The sequence below is a fragment of the Stegodyphus dumicola genome, chromosome 9, assembly GCF_044657685.1.
Source record: "Stegodyphus dumicola isolate Sdum_Otavi_A_Nest chromosome 9, ASM4465768v1".
Taxonomy (NCBI): Eukaryota; Metazoa; Arthropoda; class Arachnida; order Araneae; family Eresidae; genus Stegodyphus; species Stegodyphus dumicola.
The window spans coordinates 137,993,773-138,016,976 of record NC_140776.1 but is presented as its reverse complement, the minus strand read 5'-3'; the positions used below and the strand labels follow the sequence as shown (position 1 = coordinate 138,016,976).

Sequence of the window (23,204 nt, the reverse complement as noted above, 5' to 3'; positions counted from 1 at the left end):
AAACAAGATTCTCAGTATACAGAAAAGAAGCGCCCTCTAACGGCGTTATAAATTAATCGCAAAACGATAGCGTAAAAATATTACAGAAAGATTTGAATAAGAATATAAGTGTTTTATTTTTTAATGTATCGCGTAATCCTTTTTTAATGATTAAAATTCGTATTTTAAATACTAAAATATGCTTTCTTTTCATATGTTGATAATGTTTACCGACTTAAAAAAAGGCGAGTAAACCACCAATTAGGACCCGATATATAACTTTGCTTTTCATCTCTAAAAAATCGGCAAAATTGAGCCAAGGTGGCTGCGTTAATTCATAAATACTCATTAGATTCTGACAGAGTAACTTTAGGTTTACATTATTTTTCTGTTTCAGAATTCCGTCGAAAAGTGACTTGCTACAATGATATCTTCCATCTGGATTGTGGAAATGATAGCTTCGTAGCAGTCCATGAAGCATATTTCACAGCCGAACTTCAAACAAACCAAACCTGCCTCCCTCCACCCAGAGAGCACGATGAGTATATCGAAGATGAGGATGTGGACACGGAACCAACTAACAACTCCTCTTGTTACGAAGATATAAGAGTTCTACTTAACAGAAAGTAAGAATTTATGATATATGATTTAAAGTTGCTGAAAATGATACTAACTATAAGCATACTTTAAAAGCCTAGGCAAATCTTAAGCAGACATTATTTTACAGAAAAGCAGTAGGCGTATGGAGGGAACTTGATGCATGCTTTTTTCTCCAAGAAGCCAAGAAAAATTTACGTAATTTCGTTAAAAACGTCATTTGAGTAGATGAACTAAAAGCAAATGAATGATTAAAAAAAGGCACAAACCTTTATTGGCCCTTTTGGCGTGTCCCGGTGTCAGCTCGCATTCTGTCGTTGCTGTTGTTTATTCTGTCGTTGCTGTTGCTGTTGTTTATGTTGTACCATATGTTTATCAATGATCAGAGATGCGGCGCCCGGAGACCTAAAATATCCTTGAAGATGGTACATAATTTTGGGATTTTCGCGTGGAAGCCAACATCGTACCGCCAGGTAAAAGTGAAATTCGGCCTTCCCTGTCGATACTAGGTCTATTTTCTGGAGCAGGTACCTGATATCTTTCAAGATCACTACTGCCCTTAATCTGTGTATTTAGTTTTCTAGTTAATGTGTATTAGTGTTTATTTTGTTTATTTAAACTAAGCATTTCACTCAAAAACGGAGCATTTTTATTCCTTGCAGAAGACTGTTTGTAAAATGCATGCAACTTTCCTTTAAGTGACTTAGTTCAGTCTTAAATTTTAATTTTGTTTGATATTAAATTTATAACTTTCATGCTTCTTTTAAATTTCTAATCAATATTTCATCGCTGCTGCTGATTATTAAGGACCAATATTATAAATGGAACAGGGAGAACTGAAACCTTAAAATTAACGAATCGTATGGCATTATTATTGTAAAAGTTTGGTGTACCTTATTTCACTTTTACGAAGGGATTAAATTGTTACCTGCCTTTCGTAACAGAAAACATTCGAAGAGGATTTTCCCCTTTAAGTGTGAGTGAAAGCAAAAACTTAAGTAGGCTAACTTTTTTTCAGCAATGATTACAGAAAATCAGTAGGATTTCAGGTTTGAAAAGACACATTGACTTACTTCAGGTATTTTGCGTATTTATAAAGAAATATGTAGTTAAAAAGTGTAATTCTAAACAATCAGACGTACTTTAAGTAATCAGGTGTACTGCTTTATTTTGACATGCGGCCAGGTAGACAAAAATTGCAGATGTTAGTTACTTGACTCTTGCGATGAATTTCAACAGCAGTGAGTTCTTTATACATGACTCTTCTCTGTTTCACATTTACATCTTTTGCGTGCCATTACCTCAGCTTTTAACAATTAAACTCAGGGCATCATCCCCACCACTGTGAGAATTTTAGTGTTGCTGATTTAGTGTTTTTTTGAAAGTGGACGTTATTTCTGATTGAACATAAGCTAGTAGTCTCAAACTCAAATTGCATGCGGTCCAAATGCACTCTCTCAGAGCTGCTAACGGGCTGAAATTTTATTTTATCGAAACACAATTTTTTAACTAAATTTTAAATTGTATTTACTAATATTTATAAAAACATACATTAACAGTAATAACAATGACGCAAAAGAAAAAAAATTCCAATTTATTTTCTGTCTGATATCTAAAGCTTGGCATCTGCAAAAACTTTCATTTGGTTACACTTTGTAATTCAAGCGTATTGACAGCTAAATATTAAGTTTTCAGACTGATATTTATTTAAGATAATTCTAATATGTTGAATTAATTAATACGAACCTTGTTAAAACTAAAAATAACAAATTACAAAAACTTGCCGAATAGGACAAAACTTGAGAATAATGACAATCATGTTCTTATTCTTGTATTTGCTAAATTTCTCTTTGACGCATATAAAAAAACACATTTTCATGCAAATAATTGTAAACTTCTTTATTTCTTACTACAACTTACGATTTTCATAAAGACTTAAAGAAAAATTACTAGAAATTATCTTCGTCAAAGCTCATCGGTCAATATGTGTCTTTCTTGGACTTATTAAACTTTTGTACTCGAGGCTTTTTTTCGCTCTGGCGAACCGGCATTTCGAGATGATTTTCTGCATATTTGGTGAATTTCTGGTAGCTAACCTCATGCTGATGATTTCATACACAATTAGATAATGATTTCTATGGCCATTTAAAGATACCTAATTTAAGGCTGAAGATACCTTGCGGTCCTGCGGCTCTTTCGCCAAGTACAAACGATATTCTTTGCGGTATTTCTTCGATTCAGGCGCGATGCCGACGCTCTCTTGGGTACCCGCGATGCTTTTCGCTATCCCAGTATAAAAACAACTGAAGATTTTCGAACATGTTTGAGTTCATAATTCACTTAGTGATTGGTGAAGTCATGGAAGAAGGGAATATTAGCATGTCGAGGTAATTGGTGCAATGATTCAGAATTAGTGCGTTTTCCAGCTAGCTGGGAAGTATCCAAGGCGAAGCATATGATTGATAATCTGGATGAGTTTGAAAAGCATATGCATTCCCATTTTCTTAATCATCTTGTTTGAGATGCAGTCAATGCCTGGACTTTTGCTGATTTTAAGCATGGAGATGTACTTGAAGACCTCCGATGGGATGAGAGAAATAATGTTGTTTATGTGTGGCTGTCAGGTATAATTTGTAATTGTCTGTGTAACCATGTTTTCTTTGGATTCTATGCACGTTATTTATTTCAGAATTTTCTCTCTCTCTTCTGCGGAATTACTATCACTTTTGTTACCGCTCAAATTATCGTGTCAAACTGAGAGGTGATCGAGAGTCACCTATCAAGTTGCGCATCAAAACTAAGTGGTGACCGAGAGTCTCCTTCGTGTGCAGAGGGTTAATTTCCAACTGCAGGGGGAGGAAGAACTGTTCACATATAAATCCAAACAAACGAAACGATAATTCTTCAAAAAATCGTAAATGTTGTTTGTCTTCTGAAAAGTACGAAAAAAGTTAATCAAATCTGTATCTTCAGATCTTTAATTTATGTCAGAGTATAAATTAATTAGCTCCATTTGTAGATTTTCTGCAGTTTTTAATCTTTCATCATTTCAAATTTTCAGAATTGTTTTTAATAATTGCCGTGAAAATAATATGAAACTTGTCTCCTAACGTTAAAACTTTAAACTTTTTCTGAAATTCTTGTCATAATAATTAATATGAAAGTAATTTTAATTAACTTGCAGAAAATGTATTTTCAGGCCGTTTAAATTGCTTCGTGGGCCACATGAACCCGCGGACAATTTTAAGCGGCTTGAGAATACATTTGAGTCCATAGCTATAGGCTTCATACTCACCATATGAATTTAACTTTCCCTCTACGTTCGTATTATTTAAAGGTTTTATAGATTGTTTAATTTGATTTTCTTTGCTATTTTTTACGCCTTTAAAGAATGTTTGGCATTTAAAATATGCACAAAAGTTTTTACTATTTTACATTTGGATAAAGTTTAAATGATAAGAATCGGAATATTAAATAACCTATAAAATAGACAGTAACTGAATAGTTTGAGTTACTTTCACAAATGCTTTACAACGGCGCTATACATTATTAATTTCATAGTGAAATATAGATAGTCCATTCATGGCTGTAATTGAGTTAGGGTTAAAAAACTAATAATTTCTGACCATTTGCTTAGTGTGATGTTTGTTCATAAAATTTCAGCAGTGCAATTAATTTAGCACCTATTTTTCTTTTCACATCTTTGTAATTTACTGTGCCAAAATCCAGTCTTTGGTCTCTATGTCTCTTTCTTTTTTTTTTTTTTTTTTTCTTAGTTTGCACTTTTTTTTTAGTGCCCTACTAGGCAAGTTTCCAGTTACAGATTTCGTTCGTCATTCATGCAGGCAAGGGTAAAAGTCAAAACCAAAAGTAATTTCAATAAAGTGGTTCCCTTAGAAATTAACATTTAAGAATTAAAGTTCAAAAAGGAAAATACTAATGAAGTCTTTTGAGAAACAAGCAAGTAAAGTCAAGAACTAAACTTTTTGTTAAAAAATTAATTTTTTTTATAAAATTAATTTTTTATAAAAAAAATAATAAAATAATCTAGAAACCAATGTATTTTAGAAACCCTTGTCTACAGAATGTCTAGTTCTTTTTTAGTTTCTTTTTATTGATATGCATATTCGTGTAGGGGAGGTTGGAGGTTTCTGTAGACAAGGGTTTCTAAAATACATTGGTTTCTAGATTATTTTATTATTTTTTTATAAAAAATTAATTTTTTTTTAAAAATTTAATTTTTTAAAAAAAAGTTTAATTCTTGACTTTACTTGCTTGTTTCTCAAAAGACTTCATTAGTATTTTCCTTTTTGAACTTTAATTCTTAAATGTATCACTTTATTGAAATTACTTTTGGTTTTGACTTTTACCCTTGCCTGCATGAATGACGAAACACGAATTGAATGATTGGAGAGTTAGGTTTGGAGGCAACTTTCCCTTGATAAGTCTGTCTCTTGCCTACTCAACGGTCATTCACATACGCATTTTAAGGGAAAAAAAATTAATTTAATTTTAATTTATTAAATTAGTAATTTTATTTTTATGGATTGTTTTTGCACTTGATTTGCTTATGCTTCTGAATTTAAATTATATTGTAGATTAGTTCGAGTATTAAATCTTTTATATGTTTGCACGTTTTTTTAAAAAATTATTTTGGCTTTTTTCCTTTTTTTAGGATTTAAATTTGCTTTTTTACTTTTATACGTATTTGTTAAAAATTAAATTTTAATTTGTTTAAATTTAAATATATATATATATATATATATATATAATTGAAACAGAAATTGTAAATCTAACAAGTAACTATTATTATTATTATTATTATTATTATATATAATTGAAACAGAAATTGTAAATCTAACAAGTAACTATTATTATTATTATTATTATTATTATATATATATATATATATAATAATTTATTTCCTAAAAAGTATTGATATATATATATATATATATATATAATTGAAAAAGAAAATGTAAAGCTAACTGGTAATTAGACGTAAGACCTATTTGGTCTCAAAAACTTTTGCGCATAATGCTGCAAAAAGATATGAAATAATAGTAGTAGGTAGAAACATTGCAGCGATCTTGCTAAAAAGTTACCAGGAGCTGTAGCTCCACGAAATATTTTAATGCAGTATTACATAAATAAGAAGAAATTTGTCTGGAAAAATTGGAAAAAAACTGTAAACACGTGAAGAAACAGCCAAAATTAATGCTGGAATACTTGCTAATGCACGAAGAAATTAATCTGACCGTTGCGATGTGTGAAAAGTTAACTCACATGAAAAATAGATCGACTTAAAAAAACATATAAGGAAAAACATAGATTTAACATAGATTTAACGTAAAAAACATAGATTTAACGCACTACATAAAAGACTTAAGATACATCCACGGAACTATAATAACAGATTTGCTAATCTCTATGCCCTTCCAAATTTTCATAAGTCACCTATTAAATTCAGGTTCATTGCCAATAGTACCAAAAGTTATCTTAAAAGCAATAGATTATCTTTTTGCAAAAAAACTTCGTTTAATACATGACATGATTAATAACCATGATTTTCAAGATCTGCATTGCAACTGGATGATTTCAAGTAAAGAACTCGTAATTAAAACAATTAATTCAATCCAAATAGACCATATACAATGCTACGATTGCGAAAACCTTTATACTACCTTACCACTTGAAGAAATTTATACGAGCTTACTTGCTCTACCAGATATAATTCCACAGATTTCGACAATAATTGATAACGAAAAATGGCAACTTTATCTTACGAGCGTGCTTTTCAATAATTTTATTCTCTTTAACAATAGCATCTTCAAACAAATTCAAGGAATCCCAATGGGAGGAAATTTTTCGAGCGCTGTCTGCGAACTATTCCTTTTCACAAGAGAATTGACCTTTGTCCGTTCACTAAACAAAGAAGAACATAAATTTTACCAACACATATATCGTTACATTGATGATATCATAGCCTTTAACAACCATAACAAAATAGAAGCAGCTAATATCTACCCAACTAGCTTAAAACTAAATAAAACAAATACGGTGCAAAATAATGTAGTATACCTTGACCTAAATATTATTGATAACAATTTTGTTAAAGTCTACGACAAGAGGAGAGAATTCACTTTTTTCTACACTAAAGTTAACCAAATGGAATTCTAATATTTCCAAAAGAATCATCATTAACACAATTTTTTCACAGCTACTTAGAATAAAAAGAATATGTAATACTACAGAACACTTACAAGAAGAAATACTTTACTTCGTCACAATTTTGAAAAATAACCAAATTCCTCATAAAATAATTAAAAATACCTTAAAAAAAGCTGGCATTAGCCTTACCAATTTTTAGATAATTTGTTTTGGATAATGAAATTTTATGCTTAAAGCCCACGGGAAGGCACAAGATGGATGGCTGATTCAGATTATCTAATGTAAAAATAGTATAAATGTACAGATTATTCTTCTACATACGTTTCCTTTCTTCCAAAGATTTTGGCACTATACATTAATACTATTATGTAATAGTTTAAATTATTTAGAAGGCCAAACTTTACTTTTATTAACAAATCGGGCCTTCTCATTTTTCATAGTAGCTTGACCGCCCTCTAGCTTGAAGAATGACGACTTTTATTAACAGATGACTTTTTTCCAATTTACTCTTTCTTTTGTGGCCAAAAATAAGTAATTTTAGCTGAATTAGCCATTTTCACTTATTTTTAACAGTTTTGTTCTTCTAACAACTTGACTGACGTCATTTTGAGTTCTTTCCGTTTCTTTTCTCGTCTGTCACACCCTTCTGTAAAAAGGGGGGGACAAGAATTCCCGCCAACCTACAATCTCAGCCCATTGGCCTCTTCAGATTCTATTGTTTCGCCCAACGACGTCACTAGACGATCAGGAAGGTTGGTATATTCACGGAGGTGTTTTGCACCCCTTTTCCAAAAAATTTTTCGCATGCGAAGGACTGAACCACTCAGGTCAGTTTTTTCGTTTCTATTGTCTATGTTTTTTTGGTCCTAATAAGACCCTGCGACGTTTGTTTTCTTATAAATTTAATTACATTTATATGTTTACAGCACCATTCTCTTTATAAAAGTTCCATCTTCTTTAAGGTTTAAAGGACCAGCCCGTACGTTGTTGTAATATTTGACTAATAGCAGACCGCTATTTATTTTATTCTTTTATTCTATTTTGATTTTGATTTTAATTTTACATTGCTCGGAGTTGCAATAGCTTTTGACACCTTAATGTGTATTTCAGCGGACGCGTCGGGAGAAAGGAACAGAGCAGTGAAGCTCCTAAAAAGGAATTATTCCAAAAAGATATATTCGGGAATACTAATGTTCTTTTATAAAAAATTTTTCGCATTAAACAAGAGCTTCAGTGGTCTGTTTCGGCGAAATGCGTAATGGTATTTAACCTAGTTCGACAATCAGTTTTTTTTTCCCTTGAAAAGCCAATTGAGAGTACGAGTGGGTTAATTTACCATTTTCCGCTATTTAATTATAGTATATTGTATTGTTACATTTTGTGTCTTCATTTTAATTTTTAATTTTTAAAATTTTTGCCTTTTATATATTAGCATTTTTTAATCTATGTTTTTTGTACTTTCCTTATATATTTTTTTACGTCGATCTGTTTTTCATGTGAGTTAACTTTTCACATATCACAACGGTCAGATTAATTTTTTCGTGCATTAGCAAGTATTCCAGCATTAATTTTGGCTGTTTTTTCACGTGTTTACAGTTTTTTTTTTTCCAATTTTTCCAGACAAATTTCTTCTTATTAATGTAATACTGCGTTAAAATATTTCGTGGAGCTACAGCTCCTGGTAACTTTTTAGCAAGATCGCTGCAATGTTTCTACCTACTACTAATATATATATATATATATATATATATATATATATATATATATATCAGCGACTAAAATCTACAACTTGGAAAGATTTTAGTTCTTACAGAGAATAAAAAAGATCTGGCTCATCGTTCCTTTAAGCATCATAAAACTTTAAAATGAGTGTAAAAGAAAATTATTTTTAGCACACGCCAGACTTTAAATTAATATTTGTTTTACATGCACAGTTTTTACAATATTGATAAACGAAAATAAAGGCTTGCAGTCTCAACAGAATGCCCCATTAATGGCGATAAACGACTTTTTGTAGCACCCAATCTTCCTGGAAAGAAATGGAGGATTCGTGCATTAGAAAAGAGGGGGACGGGGATTTTCGATCAAATTCGGCGCAGTTCGTACCCTACCGTTATTTTATAGTGTTATAGGAATATGAAATCACAATAATCAAATCCAAAATATGAAAGCAAATATAAGGAACTGTATGGATGTCTTCGATTGTAACTTTTTTAATTTTTTAATTTTCTCTAGAATTTCTGAAAGTTTTGAAAGAAAATTACTATCTGCTAAAATCATCCATGTTTAAGGTAACCTTCTATCAAAAACGCAGAGAATTCTCGAATTATCACACGGGGCTTACAGATATAAGTATAAAACAAACACACACACACACACAAAAAAAAAAAAAAAAAAAAAAAAAAAAAAACGGTAAAGACAAAGTTGAAGCAAAATTATTACAAACATTTACAATGAATTTACTGAATCAGTAAAGGCACTTCTTTCGGAAATAAACTCATGAAAATCTTGAGGCCAGTTTATATTAATATTTTTCAGTGCCAGTTTCAAGAACATATTTCACCTATGCGTTATGTGTTCTAAGCAAACGCTATACGAGACAATTTTAACGCCCAACTGTAGAAGAATACGGATACGATAGGCATATCTTAGGACACTAATGTTACCTGAGCACTGAAATCGAGTTCTTCGATTCCATAGAAATTCTTCGATTGAGGTACCAGACAGAACTCTGTTTCAAGCCGATGCTTGCAAAATTTTCAGCTACTCAGGACGTTAATAAATTTTATCAGCTTGCTTTAGAGTTGATTCTTCCTTTAGAGAATGCAAATTTTTATCCTTATCAATTTGTTTGGTTAGCTATAAATGCTTTCCAAATTCTAACCCCCAAATAGAGGTTTTATATCCCTTAGGTCTTTGTCAAAACATCTTTGAAAATGTTATTGAATGTCTGCTTTGAAACCATACATATCTTATAGAAAATGATTGTTTTATCATTGGACATTGAATAAGATACTTAGGTGACGAAAATATCTGTCTCTTCATCTCTTCCAGAAGAACAAAGCCCTCACATATTCTTTAACCAAGCTGAATGCTCTCTGTTTCTGTATAAAAAATTTGTCCGCATGGTAGTTTTAAACGTAAAGCTTCTGCTTTATAGATAAGGGGAACATTATTCGAAAAATATAATATGAGTGCAGCCAAATCGATATCTGCAAGAAATAGCCCAAAATTTCTATTTGGTGCCATATAAAGAAATCGAAACTGTATAATTTCTGCTCGTGTGAAAAAAACTGGATACGAAGAAAATGTTGAGAAACGTCGAGCATAGAGATGTTGAAAAAGCATTTCTGACATGGTTCGCCATTCAAGGACACCATAATATGATAAATATCTGGAGAAAGGCTTCATTCAAAGGCTAATAAATTTGCAAGACAGTTTGGGGAGACTTTAAATCAGATTATATAACTGCACGTAACAATAACTGTAATTAATCTTAATGTAGTCTTTCAGTTAGCTAGATTTATTGTTCACATCATTTAGCAGATGAAACAACGTTAATCAGTTTTTTTCCTTTATACGTCTTGCAGTTTTCATACGTTTCTGGGAGGTAACCCATCTATCTAAATGAGATCAGATATAACGAACCAAACTTTCGGTCTCTTGTGAGGAGTTCGTTATACAGGGGTTCGACCGTAAGAAAACAGAGGTTCTCTGTATTTCTCCGTTTCTCTATCCTCAATGCATGTAATAAATATTTTTATTAATAATAATAGTTTAGGGAGAGGAGATGTGGGTTAAAATTGTGGTGAGAAGGAGGTACGAGTAAATACCAAGTAAAACTGAAAATTGAAATATAGTATACCTGTAAAGGTATGATATAAACCTATTGAAAAGTTTAAGGTTTCTTATACTTAATAAATTGGATGTTAATGTTCATTAATATCTAAATAGTAGTTTGGTAATACTAAGTAATTTGGTTCTGCTCCAATTTAGGCTTTCCCAAAGGAGTTTTTGTTAAAAATCATCCTGTTTTTGTCTTTCCATTCAGGCTGAGCTCTAAATACGAAAACGTAGTGGAAGATCACGTGGCTGTGAAAGTAATGTTATATTGACGCTCCATCCTTTAAACTTCATGTTCAGACACTAGGAACTTTTGTTTTAGGTACTAAGCACTAATACCTAACATAGTAAACAAGGGAATCTTTTATAAAGTAATAATATATAGTAGATTACTATTATCATTTTGTTCAGCGTCTTTCTTTGAACATCTGCCTCTTTCCAAACGTCTTCATGTAGTGAAAGGGAGAAAATGGAAGGAAAGGCTGAAATACTAGCTTGATGCTGTCACATGCTTCTTTTTTTACTTCTGCGAGAAGAAAAAAAATAACAAAGGTAGGAAGAAACATGTCTAAAGTGAAGCATTTCTTGCTACATCTCTAAAGCTTGACGTGGAACAGGCTGAAATGGGACGTTACAGTTATTCTTGCCTGTAACATCAGTGATATACATAAACGAAAAAGAATTCTGTTTGGCAAATTTAACAAACTTCGTTGTTCAGAGTGAAGCAAGTGCTAGAAAAGTAAAGGATTTTTCGCTCCATGATATGCAGAATAGAGATGTGTTTTCATTGACGTACTGATTTAAGGAACAGATTCACTTTAATGAGCTAGTGAATGCTGATTCGTCGAAAAAGAACGATAGGTCTTTTAAAGTTCTCTCAACGAGGTTCCTATTTTAGAGAAGAAAACATGCATGTTAAAAATGAGTTTTTATCACTTGCCAACTTTTTTTAATTTTTTAATTTGAGAATTTTATTGATATATGTAGAAAAGAGGTTTAAAAAAAATTTGAAACTTAGTCAAAAGAAATCAGTTCAGGGAGTAAATTGAGGAGAATTGATGAGTTTGATGCTGCTCGTTCGATCGTTTCTGCTTTTTGCCTTCATTCTCTGTAACCGTTGTTTATATAGTACCTATTTCTGATCTTTTGCATTAAGGTTGCCGCCCAGCCGGTATAATGGTTAGGGTCGCTGACTGCCGTAATTTGGCCCGGGTTCAAATTCCGGAGAGCGCATGGATGTTTGTAAATGTGTAATATCCGTGCGGCAGGGTGGCACTCCTAAAGCGGCGATCCTAAAGTCCTCTGGAGAGGGTGATGGAAAGGAAAGAGGGGTGGGAGACCCTTGGACCCGTCCCTTCACAGTGATCTCCATCAAAATTAGGGGGCTGAACTGAGCGAAATTGCACTGTCACCTGTAAGGTACTCACGGCTGTTGCCAGCGACAAGCATAAACTTGCGCTCCTTGCCACGAAGAAGTCAGACAAGTGAGCATTAGCAACAACAACAACATTAAGGTTTGTGAAGGGTGAGTCATACAGGTAAAATATAATCGATTCAGTTCAGTGAGCGAACGGCTCTCATCTGATCATATAAAAGAGCGGTTTTGTCCATTTCTAATGCAGAATGTCCGTGGAAGGAGATCTTTATTGTCCATAATATGAAAAATGTCAGAATAATAATAATAATAACGATGATGATGGTGGGGATTAATTAGCTTATGAGAAATGCATGTAATGATAAATAAAAGAAAGGGTACCAATGAAAGATCTGTTAAGATAAAAAATATATACTTCACTAAAATTATTTCATTAATATTAACCCATAATGTAACATATTTTTAACCCGTTCGACGAATTTTGGTTATAGTTAAAGTGACCAGATTTTTTCCAAAGCCAAGGCGGGACTTTTCCCAAATTTGTTACTTTGTTTCAATCAAATTTGTTGAAAGTGGATATTTTTCACCCATTTACTTGGGTTTTCCATTTGCTCGCGTGTTACACTGAAACAACCCTAACCGACCCCATAGTTCCAGATAATTCAAATCACCTGCGGCAGTGTTCTTCTTAAAGAATTTAACTATTGGTGCTTTGTAGTTCCAAGGTTTATATATGTTCTCAAAATATGCTGTCCACATTTCGGTTTGATCATCGCCAAGTTTCATTTTATGTATCATCGAAATGTAACCTGTTTTACTGCAGTAAGCGGAGTTATTACTGGTTTTTTTTAATCATGATTGTTATGATTATTTTGAATTTTAGCTCCATTTCGCTTAATTTCATTTTTATATTCGGACTGTTAAAGTTTCAGGCATTTAATATCTTTCTAAATACAATATTTCATTGAATAATTTGCTGTCAGATAAGTATTCTTGAAAATATTTTCTTTCCTAAGCTGTTAAGCTTTCCACCATCTACATCCTACAGTATCTTCAAAAGATGATCCATTTAAAATTCTTCTATTCATTTAATTTCGCTATCGGTTTCCTTAGTATCGAAGTCAACTGGAATATAAATCCAGGACTTCTTTCACAAACTAGCAGTTTTGTGCATTTTGCGAGTTCCGTGAAACATATATAACTGGGAGGGAAAAGCAGAGTTATTTATTTATTGAATAGATTTAGGATTCGACAAAATCATTTTCTTCTTCACGTTGAAGCAGCCCTCACAAAATTCATATCAACTATATTTACAGAATGTGGTACATTTTCCTAGACATCCTGAAGCGGTAAACTTTACTGAAATTCAAGACTGTATCTTACAATTCACTATGACTAATCACTTCAGTAGTAAGAAACAAATGTAATGATACCTCGTTATATGTCAGCTTTGAAATACGCCCTGATTTTGGATGCGAACATTTTTGTTTGGTATACAACATTTTGCTTGTAATATGTAATAAGACTCGAGTTACTAAATCGTGACTGCGCACATTGCACTTGTTTATTTTTGTGGAGAAAATGTTGCGATTGCTCAAATCATTAGTATGCCTGTTGTTTCTATTCAGTAAACAAATCGCGTTATAACTCTAAATTTTCACGTAATTTTGTTTTTTTCCGTAGAAATCTTTTATAAATTCGTTAACAGTGAATTTTAAGAAAACAAGCGAGAAATTCAAACAGTGAAGAATATGGTTAGGATATCCATCATGGAGTTGAATAAGACACTGTAGAAAAGTATGAAGATGTCATGCGTGACTGGGACTTGGCTACTGTATACTAATGTATGCCAAAAACAACGGTATCTCTAACTGTGAAAAACAAAGTAATAAATCGTCTAACGTTGCGAAAGGGTTGAAATCGCTTATCAAAGATCTAGAACATGACTTTAGAAAAATGTTACAAAACTGCTTTTCATCTGGACACCAGAAATATATTTCTGTATCATATCATGTGTAGGCCTTCATTTATTTACGGTACATATTTCACCCATTGCATTTGTATTTTAATACCAAACAGTGTTATAGTGATATGAATTTTGTATACATGTAAATAGTTTTAGTGAAATTATATGTAAATTGTAATATCTCGTGTACAGTGAAATATAAAAATAAGGTTGCAAGGTCAAGTCCACTTAACCTTGAGATGGCTATCTCTTAGTATTGACGATGGTTTGGCAACAAATTTTTGTCGCCAAACTTGGTGAAAAATCTCCAGAAGTCGCCAAGCTTGACGACCATTTGGCTACATTTTCTGCGATCTCTCTGTAACTGTATCCAGTCCGATCCGTATGTAACAGTAATTGTATCCGGTACTATGTAACTGTAATTTTGTGTTCCTTCCAGGAATTTCGAGAAATCGAAGCTACTGGAAATTTCTTGGCGGATGGGGAAAAGCTATATAAGACCGGAGAGTGCTTCAGTGTTCAGGTTAGCTCAGAGTATTGAGAGATCACCGTACGAGGCTACGCATTTTGAGGCTTTTTGTATTGCCTTGAGTTCAGTGTTAGTAGTTTGAAGGGGTATTTGCCTGTTTTACAACGTCATCCTGAGAAGAGCTGTACGAATACTTTCATGTGAAACGGTCTAAAACTGTAAAGTGTTTCTTTTGGGAAAGTAAATTTTATCAAGCTATCGCTGTTTCTGTCTGCATTTAATTCATTGCGAACTCGTACACACGTAATAATAGCAGCATGATTTTTTATAAGAACGGATAAAATATTTTCCGTTGTCACAAATCCAAAGATCTAGAACGCATTGATGATGTACATCGAAGTACCAATGTAATTGTTTTCCTTTAACTTTCGTATGCCAAGAGTCTGTTGCATTTTCTTAAAATGCCAAGCATCTTGTAATGAAATACTACTTCTAAAATGTTAATACATCTAGACTCCTGGTTATCCGATTTTAATTACCATTTTTCGAATAAATTACAAAATAAGTTTTTATGTTCTGCAGTCACTGAAACATTGAATCCTAACTACTCGCAAAAATGATCGAAACTGTTTACGCTCTGACTTAAGACGTTAAAGTTATATTTAGATTATCATTCTCTTTCTTTCCTTTTGTATTTCTGAACTTGGTGGCTTTCCAAAACTAGAAAAGACCGAAGAAAGCATATCCGTTGGCTAACACCCAATCTTAAACACTGAATGCAAATGCTTTTCGAATTCGGTAGCTGAATTTATTGTGAAAGACAGCAGGTTCCCCTTGCTTCTTATCAACGAAATTTATTTAACCGGTGCTCAGTTAATTCTTTCGCACTTGGGTGCTGAAAATGTTCAGCAAACATTTGCATTTAGTCAATTTAAAATTTTCATTGCTACTAGATGCCAAGTACAAATGTTCACTATGTTTTGATGGATTACTGTCCGCGAATTGCTGAGAATCGGAAATCGTTGAAATACGAAGTGTTTTTTATGTTGCGAATAACTTTGTTCACCGCACAGCGCAAATGATTTAACGGGATAATAAACACTAATGTTTGTGAAAAATGCAACACCATGAAGGAATTGTTGGAAATGAATAAAATTTATTCCACATATTACGGATAGTGGTACAAATAAACGATCAAATTTACAAAAAGAAAAAACAAAAAAGAGCGAACGTCGAAAACCGTGTGTGTCCGCCGTGCAGAGCGATGAGAGCCTGTACACATCATGGCATTGAATCATACAAGTTCTGAATTTAATCCTGAGTAAAGTCATTCCATATGACTTCGATCTGACCAGAGTTTAATTTCTAAAACTAGAAGTCTTAAAGAAAGCCGCGAAAAAATAAATAAGTAAAATAACTAATAAATAAAGCATATAAATATATAGTTAAAGGAGTTAAAAAATTCAATAAAATGTAAATAAAAATTTAATAAATTATTAAATTAATGACAAAGAATAAAATAAAATATCGGACCTTGTGTTATTTAGGGCTACGGCAGGGATTAAAATTTTAGTCAAAAACTAATAAATAGCTCATATAGACTCTGGCGGTATTTTGGTCTGGAATACACTTATAATGCACTATCAAGGGATGACAGAAATAGATAATATGATATATAATGATAGAGACAAGGATGAAAGGAAAGGTGCTTCGTTTTCCAACACACCAATGAAAAAACGGTAAAGCCGTTGAAGCATCGCTAATGAAATCAGAAAGAATTGAAACACTATGAGAGTATGAACAGTAATTTTAACGTAGAAGTGTAGCACCGAAAACAAAGAATAGTCTAGCACTGTCTGACCGCGATCCCCTGGCGATATAATTCTAGCTGTCAAGCAGAATGTGACGAGGAATCCGAGCCTATAACAAAGAAAGACACGTAAGGCTCTATACAAGTGACGATTTTCTTCCCCTGTATTTGTTTACATCATTCCAAAAAGCTTGTCTTTCTTTGGGAAGTTATTAGTGTTGTATGTGCACGTCCAGAGTGGTCACGTTTAGTACTTTCGAGGACGAAAACTTTGCCCGTTCTCATCACTTCATTGCACTTCCTACAGAATAAGCCTTAGACATGTAAGTGGAGAGCTTTTCTTTTCTTAGGAGTCTTAAACTAAATTTTTTCTCAGGAAAAGATGGGCATGCATTCAGAAGTTAGAATTGATTTTTAAGTCTTATTGGTTATTAAATTTAATTTTTAGACTGAAATTGGGGTTCATTTATATAAAAGAAACACCGGAGCCGTAAATGAAAGGGTATAACAAAATAGATGCATAAGATAAGTAATAAAGGGCTAAAGGCTTCAGTGCGCTCCGGCTGGAATTACGAGTTACTTCAAAAACTGAGAAGTACAGGAGCCCAGCTTCGGTGGGCTTACGGTGCAATTTAAGCTCTGGACCTGACGCCAAATTTCAGTCTTAATGTGTGCCGCACCAGCTGTACAAGTGAGTCGCTGACCGATAAAATCCCAGACTTTCTCAATGAGCGATATATCCGGAGAATAAGCAGGCCATGGAAGAGGCGAAACGTATTGTGCCTTAAAGAAGGCTTGTGCAGCCTCAGAATCATGTACACTGACATTATCCTGCTGAACAGCGTCCCAGAATGCGTCGGAGAATGGGGAGGACCTCTGTCTCCTCAACTTTCCTTATGTAGCGATCACTCTTGAGATTGCCGGCATTCTGCACTAGATGGAATCGACAATTATACCCAATAGCTTCTCACACCATGATGCCAGGCTTTTGTGCGGTATGACGCTGGATAACACAGTGTGGAAGCAGACGTTCCCCTCTGTAACGTCTGACGCGTACGTTTTCATCACTGCACTCCGGTTTTTAGCGAGATTCATCGGAGAAAACAACTTCAGCGACGGGGGCATCCTGCGTAGAGAAACACTTGCACCTAGTATATGCTGCAACGTATAGGAACCCTTGTACGCAGTTCATGCTGCAGCAGAGGGCGACGAACCGTGGAGCTAGACAACACAACACCCGAAGTCGTGCTCCAACGTTGTGCTAACACACGAGAGAGCGCTTACGATCCGTCACAGCCATATGGATGAAGTGTCTGTCGTCCTGTGCCATTGTGCTATTACGTGCCCCACTGCCAGGATTTCTCCTTGTTTGGTTCTCCTTTATCCATTTCTTCTAAATACGCATCAGTGTGGCGTCATTTGAGCTGCGTGTGGACTGGAGATTGCTCAGTACGGACGTCCACACTCTCGCATACCGACGAACTCCTTTAGTTGTTGGTATGGCACCCTCCGCTGTTAACGACTACTAATATATGTTCATCGCAGACAGAGCACGATAAACAAATTTCAACACAACTTTACAATCCTTTATACACCTGGAACAAGACAGATACAGACTCGTCCTCTAGCCTTTAGGCAATCCAAGGCACATGCTGCAAAAATCCCCCCCCGTCGGGACCATACGAAACTCTTATTAAATACACCAAACTACTGCAGGCCCGAACTAAAGCGGGTACCTGCCCACATTGTATTACTGAGTAATGAAATTGCAGATACAACGACCAAAATCGCAGCGACTGATTCCTCCCCTCCGTTCGTACTCTGGATGTGCCTCACCCGGGCTCGTTCTTAAAAGCCTAGCTCGAAAGAGAATTATTGAAGCTTTGGTAACATCTGTGGGAGACAGAGACTACTGGCAGATAAATCTACAGATTTTTCCCAAAAGTCTGTCAGCTTGTAAGAAGTGGCTCGCCTCACTCTTTACTCAGTTTCTAACAGGGCATGGACCCTTCGTGACTTATCTGCGCGTCGCTTTAGACGACGCGAAAACGACCAATGCTCATGCGGGATGGCAGGATATCCAGACCATTATGTGCTCGTTTGGAGAGAGACTGCTGAACATTCCCTTAGACAACCAGTTGCGAATCATATCCATGCATAGGCTGAAGTTGCTTCATGCGATTGCCTTAATATCGCGCGTAATATCTCAGACAGGCTGCAGTAATTTTCAGCTGCCATCTCGTCGCCAGCACAGCCCCTGTATATTCTGCATTTACAGTTAAATGTATTCTATCTTAAGTTAGCTTTTTCTGTTCTTTTCTGTTTGTACTTGTTTTCTGTTGACCAACCTTGAATTGTGTGTATTGTAGTATTTAATGTATTATTTTTACTTTTTGTATCAGTCACTCTGGTTATTGTTTATAGTCATAATTATTGCACTATTTAGCTGATTGTAACTCAGTTATACCTGTACCTGTATTTTAACTATCCTCAGTGGTCATTTCTTGTTTACGCCGTGAATGCCTATTAACAGTAACCATATATCTATAACTCTGCACATCTGAAACTGAAATTGTTCTCCTCACTCGCACTGCACCTTTTTTCCACCACTGCACCATTGACATGCCCAGCATTTATTTTGCACCCAGCCCCAGCACTCGTGTGTATACGCACCAAAGTGTGTTATGCGGGCTTTTGAAAAAGCTAGAATATCGTTTTACTTCCTCTTCATCAGACATACACCTAAGAGTCTTGCAATCCAGGAACTTTTGTAACAAAGTTAATACCGTCAGCGGGACTAGCTGGCCTATATGATAACTGCCCCAGTGGATTGGCTGCCTCGCCGTCGGTGGAAAGAAAGAAAGGTCCAGTTCCTGTATATCTGTAATTGATCTGTAACTGATTCAATCCCTAATAGCTGGATATAGTAATTGTAACTATATCCGGTTCTATATAACTCTAACTGTATATGCCTTCCAGCAATTCGAGAAATCGAAGGTTCTGAAAATTTCTCAATGGCCGGGGGAAAGCTATGAAAGACAGGAGAGGGCATCATTTGCGTTACTTCAGAGTTTAGCTCAGAGTATCGAGAGATCACTCTTGACTGACCTTACTCACTGAGCTTTTTATATTCTTTTGTGTTTAACATTTTCTTAGTGTTTTAAAGTGGTAATACGTGCTCCGTTATACTGAGAAGAGCTATTCGAGTACTTTGTGAAAAGTTCCAGAACTGTTACGTGTTCCTTTTGGGAAAATAAATTTTATCAAGCTGTCATCGGTTCTGTGTGCATTCAATCCATTACGAACTCCTACCCAAGTAACTGTATATTGTCAGTCACCGATGACTGATGCAGTCTGAACTGAAAGCATAGTATCAATCGCTCGGGACAGGCATAGCGATTAGCATATCAATTGAAATTAGCATCCAATATTTGTTAAAGCATTTGAATATGACGCAAACTGCAGGGTTTTTTTTTATCCTGAATTAAAAACGACGTCAGTGATTTGTTCCACGGATCGGAGCAATCTTTACCAATGCTAGCAAATGCGTCACTGGCGGCCGAAGAGATCGAGCTCCCACTGAATTATAGCTAACATATATTAATCGAAATATGTCTAATTGTTCATTATTCCGCAGGAAGCACCCAGTCCCGTGTCGAATTTAAATATTCTAGTATTAGCACAAATCTAAAATACCGTTTCTTTGAAAGATAATATACTTTATATGAATGCATTGTTCTTTTTTAAAGGCAACTCATTTACATTATTATTACATTAAAGTGTCGAAAGCTTCACGAGTTGAAAACGCATTTTTGCTTAATAATGAAATGAAGTATTAGGTGCCAAGTACTGTCTTTCATGAGACACACTGGAATGCTTGATGGGCTATGTAAACAAATGGTCTGAAATTACTCTTTCGTTAAGCCAAGAGTAGGTCGTTGGAAAGTCCCTTCCGCACTTAACTTCCCATAAATCTCCAAATCGCCGACGTTCTCTGTCCTGTCTCGGTCACCTGCAGTGTTCCAAACACATTAATTCGGAATGACACCGGGAAGCATTACTCGACTTAATCGCTGAGCCCCAACGCTCTAAATCCATCGTTTAATACCCTACACGATCGATGGGCTGACGAACGGAAACATATGGCCGCCGAAGTGACGGACATTGAGCAAGAAAACTTTTATAGAGTCACGAATTTGTGGTTACTTTTTTATCAGTATTGTATCTCCTTTCTGGGTGCATAACCGTGAAGGCTAAACTGGCGTTCCACCATTTTTGCTCCCAATAAATGTGAAAGCCTAAATGTCACCTTCGTAGTGGAAATGTCCGATTACAAGTAGAATGGAAATAAACTAATTTTTAACGGCGTCGTTTTGTAAACTATTATAAGTATATGAACTATAAAAGATTTTTTTTTTACCAAAACTTTTTTATCACTATTTGCTAGATTTTTTTATGTAATACTTTTAAAAATTAAAAGGAATGGCTTAAAGACTTTCTGCTTCTTTGTAAAGGAAGACATTCTAGTCGCAAAAAAAAATTTGGTATCTTTTTTCAGCGGAAATATCCATTTGAGTGTTCTCAAATCCCTTTTGACTATTTTTTACTTGCGGACAGAATAAGGGACTCTTTTTTTCCAAAACGGATTTTTTCGTGCCATCTATGCGTACGTATCTCGCATAAGTCAAAAATGATTAGCTGTAGAACGTTGAAATTTTGTGAATGGTATTGCTATAAACATCTATTTGTGCACCTTTCTTTTTTTGCAATCAGCAGTACCAAAAGTGTATATATAATATAATGAAAGAAATGTAGAACCACATTTTCGCAAAGATCAAAAACGGAAATTCAATTAAGTAAATTTCAAAAAATCCTATAAATGTAGAAATAGAGTTCTGAAAATGTTGAAAGAAAAATTAAACCATAACAAGAAAAGCAAAAAGTAAATAATGTAAAAAAGAACATGAAAGAAGAGGAATCCAATAAACTCCGACGTAAAGTCCTCAGGAGGAGGATACGTTGAAACTAATTACAATTCCTCTTCCATAAGAAAAACTGTACTTTTCAATACCCATAATTAGCTGCAGTTATTTCCTCCTTCTGAAGACGTTATGTCGTAGTTCATTGGATTCCTCTTCTTATATGTACGTTTTTACATTATTTAATTTTGGTTTTTCGTGTTATGATTTATTTTCATTTTTCTGTTTAACATTTTCAGAATTCTCTTTCTGCATTTATAAAATTTTCTGAAATTTATTTAAATAACTTAAATTTTTGGTCTTTGGAAAAAATTGGTTGTCTACATATCTTTCTTTATGTATTTACTCATCAATTTTCAGCGACATAATGGGCAAAAATTCTTGAAATTATATATATATATGTATTCCTAATTAGGTTTTTTTCAACTATGTTTTATGAATTCACTCACATCTTAATTCATTGGATTATCTGTTTAAAGGTAAGCATTTTGTTTTAAAATTTTTGACTGAGGTATTTTTTTTTTTCACTTTTGTTTTATCACTTTCGTTTTCAATTCTTTTTATAAAATAGCATTCTCTTTATTTAAGATTATTCTAATTAGAATTTACTTTGTTTTTTCCTTACTTCGGGGAAAGGCCAGAATTTTCGGGTGAACTATAATAATTAAAATACATTGAAATGGAAATAGTTCATCAGCTAATTCTGTATACAGAAAATCAAGGATGTTTGTAGAAGAGAGATTGCAGTTAATTTCAATGTACCACCCCCCTGTTGAAGTGGCATTGAGGTTGATTGAATTCCTCTTCTGTTTTTAGTTCATGTTTCTTTAAATTTCATTAATTTTTGAAATGGGCTTTTGCTTGTTTGAAATGTTTTGGTTTTAACATTTTCAAATTCTTTGTTGCATTTATGTGATTATTTAAAATTTATTAATCATGGTCTTTGTGAAATATTAGATCTAAGTTTCTTACTATATGTCTTTAGTAATAATTTTTCTCCAGTTTAATGCGCGAAAATACTAGGCAAGATTATATTTTGTTTTCAAAAGAAGTTTTTTGTAATTTTAATATATATATTGCATTTGATATATATATAAATTACATATTATTTTATATATATATTTATATATATATTTATATATAACCACTCCTTACCCGCCCTTTATTTTCGCTGTCGTTGGCCCTAGTCGTATACTTATGACTGATAAAAGTGTTTTTTATATGAGGAAAATATCCTTGTTTTGACTGTCAAATTTTAAAAAATAATTAACTTTTGGCAAATAACGAAACATAACTTTTAATGTGATCTCCCGGCTCCTATACTAATATTTTAGAAAGCTTTTATTCATTATGAAAAAATAAAGATACAAGAAATTTGACTGTCGACTACAAAAGTTGACTGAGATATTTAATTTCAAAATTTGCAGTTTTTGATGTATTTTTTCAACTTGCTTGAAGGATCGGTTGGTTTTAATTAAGTTAAAATAATTCGGGGAAATAAGTTTAAATGAAGTGCGGCAAAAATCTGCATAATTTAATAGGCCGTAGAAGGAAATCATGTGGCGTCCTCATCTGATTTTTATTTTCATCGGGGAGATCACGGCTGTGTTATCTAATATTTCCATTTTTCCCGCCGTTACGTTACGTTATGCTACCTCAGCATTAATCATACACGACGTCTGTTAAATGGCTAATTTTGAGAACTACTGTCAGTATGCGAAAGACAATCTGTAATTTACCTTTCGAATATAAAAGTACATTAAAACATGTATGTATAAAAATTTAGCAGCTTAAACACAACATGCGCGATTCTAAATAATTATCGTTAATTTTTTATTAAAATATCTATTTGATATACTTTACGCTACAAAACTAATAATATTTTTTATAAATATTTAGATGGTTATAAATATTAGATGGAAAAAATATGTTTCTATAGTTTTTTATGCACAGTGCTACATTAATACAGAATGATAGTTAGCAGTGTTTCGAATTTTTTATATCTCTTTACAGGT

The 23,204-nt window shown here is 33.7% G+C and overlaps 1 protein-coding gene across 3 annotated transcripts in view; it reads left to right on the top strand.

Moving 5' to 3' along the window:
* LOC118205585 (mannan-binding lectin serine protease 2-like) overlaps positions 1-23,204 on the top strand; it is a 232,465-nt gene that overhangs the window by 88,748 nt on the left and 120,513 nt on the right. For all 3 annotated transcript variants that reach the window (XM_035377889.2, XM_035377883.2, XM_035377878.2), the window contains exon 2: positions 377-605. In XM_035377889.2, the coding sequence (XP_035233780.2) occupies positions 377-605 (229 nt within the window). The remainder of the gene's footprint in view (positions 1-376; positions 606-23,204) is intronic.